Below are 3,744 nucleotides of genomic sequence, written 5' to 3'. Positions count from 1 at the left end.
AGCTCCCAGACCACAGACCATCGCCGTGAATGGAGGGCGAGGGTGAGCCGCCGAGGAGACCAGAGTACTGAAGGCGAATGGACGCTGGGCACTAAGTGGTTGGTAGCTGTGAAGGAGGTGACGGTGACGACTTACGCTTACATGGCGACAGAGAGAGAGAGAGAGAGAGAGAGAGAGAGAGAGAGAGAGAGAGAGAGAGAGAGAGAGAGAGAGAGGTGACAAGCATACCCTCTCTGCGCGGATTATTTCGGCAGGAAGATTCACTCTCGTAGTCCCACAAGTAACATGGTGGTAGTGTTGCCTAACGGTGCTGCTTCCGTCGACAGCGGGGCGAGGATGATGCTCAGGTCGGTGCCATGGTGGGTGCGGGCGTGTCACCTTACCACCAGGAGCATCATGTTCACGCTGACGGCGGCACTGCTGTGTGGTGTGCTGCTCATGGATGGCGCGCGATCTCCAGAAAAGTGAGTAGGTTCTTTTCCCTGGATCAGATTGTAAAACAGTTCTCGCTAATCTTTTTTTTTTACTTTCAAAGGCCATACTTGAAGTTAAATGAGTCTTTAAAGCCGTTTTTTTATGATTCTACTCACACAATAGCATAGGTAGTTCCTTATTTTCAAGGGAGAAACACTCTTGAGAACTCGGCTAATCATCTTTATTGTCTTTGGAAATAGTGGTGGTGAGAGAGGGAAGAGTTTCTGAGCATGGACTAATTCTCTCTCTCTCTCTCTCTCTCTCTCTCTCTCTCTCTCTCTCTCTCTCTCTCTCTCTCTCTCTCTCGTCTCGCAGGCCGCCCTGGTTGGAGTTCAACACCTGCTCGCCGAGGAACAACATCGCCTTTCTCAAAACCCACAAGTGTGCGTCCTCCGCCATTCAGGTTAGTATCTCGATGGTACTGCACCGGTTCACTGACGCGCGCACACACACACACACACACACACAACTTTAAAGAAAAATTGGATAAGTGTAGATATGGAGACGGGGCCACACGAGTGAAACTAGTACAACTACGTAAATACAACTATAGGTAAATACACAGGAATATACACTTGCACTACATGCATTGCCGCTCTTCCCCTACAGAACATTCTCTTCCGTTATGGCGACAAACACAACCTGCACTTCGCATTGCCAGAGAAAGGGAACTACTTTGGCGGCGGAAAACACTCCTTTGAGTCTGCCATGGTCAGGTCCTCGCCCTTCAACAAGCTAACGCCCAACATCTTCGCAGTCCACTCCATTTGGAACTACAAGGAGGTGGGTGGTGGTGGTGCGGGGAGCGCAGTGGGGAGGGTGGAAGGAGGGAGGAATGATGGGTGAATGACAAACACCTGAAAATTTGCCCTTCTCTATACAGGTGAAGAAAACGATGCCTGAAGACACTTTATTCTTCACCATCGTTAGGGAACCCACGTCTCTCTTCCAGTCCCTTTTCGATTTTACCATGAGAGAGGTATGATTATTGTTATAGTTATTATTGGTATTATTATTTTTATTATTATTATTATCATTACTATTATAATAATAATAATAATAATTATTATTATTATTATTATTATTATTATTATTATCATCATCATCATCATTATTATTATCATCATTATTATTATTATTATTATTATTATTATTATTATTATTATTATTATTATTATTATTATTATTATTATTATTATTATTATTATTATTATTATTATTATTATTATTATTATTATTATTATTATTATTATTGTTATGCTATTATCATTATCATTACCAGTATCATTATGTTGATGATGGCGTGTGTGGCGGTGAGGGCAGGAGGTGCTGGGGCTGACGCTGGACCAGTACGTGCGGCAGGTGGGCTTCACACAAGACAGAGGATTCGGCTACCTGGGCTACAACCAGATGTCCTGGGACTTTGGGATGTCGCTGCAGGATATGGGCAACCTCACTGCCGCCCATGAACTTGTAAGTGTGTGTGTGTGTGTGTGTGTGTGTGTGTGTGTGTGTGTGTGTGTGTGTGTGTGTGTGTGCGCGCGCGCATGATGGACAGGATACTAAGCGAGGATGTGTACTATAGTAGCCTACAGGCGGGGGGAAAGGGTGCTAGTATCACAGGAGGTGCATACATATAAAAATACTTACATACATACATAGATACATTTGCACAGGTGCGGCGCGCAGACGCGCAGTTCGGGCTGGTGCTGGTAGCGGAGCGAATGGACGAGTCTCTGGTGCTGCTGGCCAAGTACCTGTGCTGGGAACTGCGCGACGTGCTGGTGCTGCAAATCAACTCCCTCAGGGACAAGGTGAGGTGGGCCGGGGGGAGAGACGTCAGTCACTCCCTCCTTTAGGTGACTCAGTCACTCCTTCCCTCAGGTGACTCCATCACTCCCTCCATCAAGTGACTCTGTCACTCCCTCCCTCAGATGATTCAGTTTCTTCTTCCTTCAGGTGACTCAATTGCTCCCTCCCTCAGGTGACTCAATCATTCCCTCCCTCAGGTGACTCAATCATCCTGTCCCTCAGGTGACTCAATCACTCTGTCCCTCAGGTGACTCAGTCACTCCGTCCCTCAGGTGACTCAATCACTCCCTCCCTCAGGTGACTTAGTTTCTCCCTCCTTCAGGTGACTCAGTCACTCCCTCCCACAGGTAACTCAGTCGCTCCTTCCTTCAGGTGACTCAGTCACACCCTCTCTTAGTCACTCCGTTCCTCAGATGACTCAGTCACTCCCTCCCTCAGGTGACTCAGTCACTCCCTCCCTCAGGTGACTCAGTCACTCCCTCCCTCAGGTGACTCAGTTTCTCCCTCACTCAGGTGACTCGTCTTGTTCCTCCCGCAGTTCAAGTCTTCCATCAGTGAGGAGTCGCGGCAGGCACTGCTGCAGAGGCTCGCCCCGGACTACCTGCTGTACAACCACTTCCTGGAGAGGTTCGACCAGCAGGTGGAGGCGTTCGGGAGACGCAGGATGGCGGCGGAGGTGGCCAGGCTGCGGGAGCTGATGGCACTGCTCGTCACCACGTGTAACTTCGTCAGGAAGGAAGCCTCGGATCTCACTGGGAGGCAGAAGCCGTGGTCCCCTAAGTGTGTGTGTGTGTGTGTGTGTGTGTGTGTGTGTGTGTGTGTGTGTGTGTGTGTGTGTGTGTGTGTGTGTGTGTGTGTGTAGTGTTATGTTATTTGTTTTTATACTGATTAAAAGGAACATGCGAGGTGCAGCCGTGATGGGTGAAAGTTGCTTTGCGTCGATTAACCGTTCTTCTGGACAAATCTTATTTTTGTGTTGATCACAGGTGGATGGCTTCGTGGCGGCCCGAGGTGGAGAGGAGTGTCAGCCGTTCACCATATCAAACCCAATTTTCCTTGACCTTCTGAAGGAGAAGCAACGCAGGGAACTCCTCAATGGGACACAGCAGGCACCGAGTAGATGATCCACGTATCATAGTTATATAACATTATAAGAAGGGATGAACGGGAAATACACAAATAAACTTATCCAACTCTAAGCTAACTCTAAAAAGACACTTTCCCTCCCATTCCATTCATGACAATAATACAAACTAGACAAGAACACAGTGGGGCGTTGAAATGTACGTACGTAGATAGCGATATTGTGGCTGAAATGTCGAGATGAAAGTATGAAAAAAAAAACTTCATTTCAGCCCACAAAATTATTCAAACTCAATTAAAAAATACAATATCATAAAATGAATAATAAAATTTAAAGTAACTTGTATAAAAATATAAAAATAAATGAAAAGACAA

General features: G+C 46.7%; 1 protein-coding gene across 2 annotated transcripts in view; it reads left to right on the top strand.

Moving 5' to 3' along the window:
- The window catches only part of LOC123510135 (galactose-3-O-sulfotransferase 4-like), a 3,844-nt gene extending 363 nt beyond the window's left edge, over positions 1-3,481 (top strand). The window contains exons 1-9 of one of the 2 annotated variants that reach the window (XM_045264975.1): positions 1-98; positions 327-464; positions 790-877; positions 1,084-1,257; positions 1,358-1,453; positions 1,798-1,947; positions 2,151-2,288; positions 2,825-3,065; positions 3,271-3,481. The exon at positions 1-98 is cut by the window's left edge and continues 363 nt beyond it. In XM_045264975.1, the coding sequence (XP_045120910.1) occupies positions 337-464; positions 790-877; positions 1,084-1,257; positions 1,358-1,453; positions 1,798-1,947; positions 2,151-2,288; positions 2,825-3,065; positions 3,271-3,410 (1,155 nt within the window). In that variant the 5' untranslated portion in view covers positions 1-98; positions 327-336 and the 3' untranslated portion in view covers positions 3,411-3,481. Of the gene's footprint in view, positions 99-165; positions 465-789; positions 878-1,083; positions 1,258-1,357; positions 1,454-1,797; positions 1,948-2,150; positions 2,289-2,824; positions 3,068-3,270 lie in introns of those variants that run through there. The other variant, XM_045264974.1, reaches the window with a different exon arrangement.
- The last annotated feature ends 263 nt before the right edge of the window (positions 3,482-3,744 follow it).

Source organism: Portunus trituberculatus, chromosome 28 (genome assembly GCF_017591435.1).
Source record: "Portunus trituberculatus isolate SZX2019 chromosome 28, ASM1759143v1, whole genome shotgun sequence".
In the NCBI taxonomy this organism is placed as follows: Eukaryota; Metazoa; Arthropoda; class Malacostraca; order Decapoda; family Portunidae; genus Portunus; species Portunus trituberculatus.
This window is presented reverse-complemented; position numbering and strand designations above follow the sequence as displayed.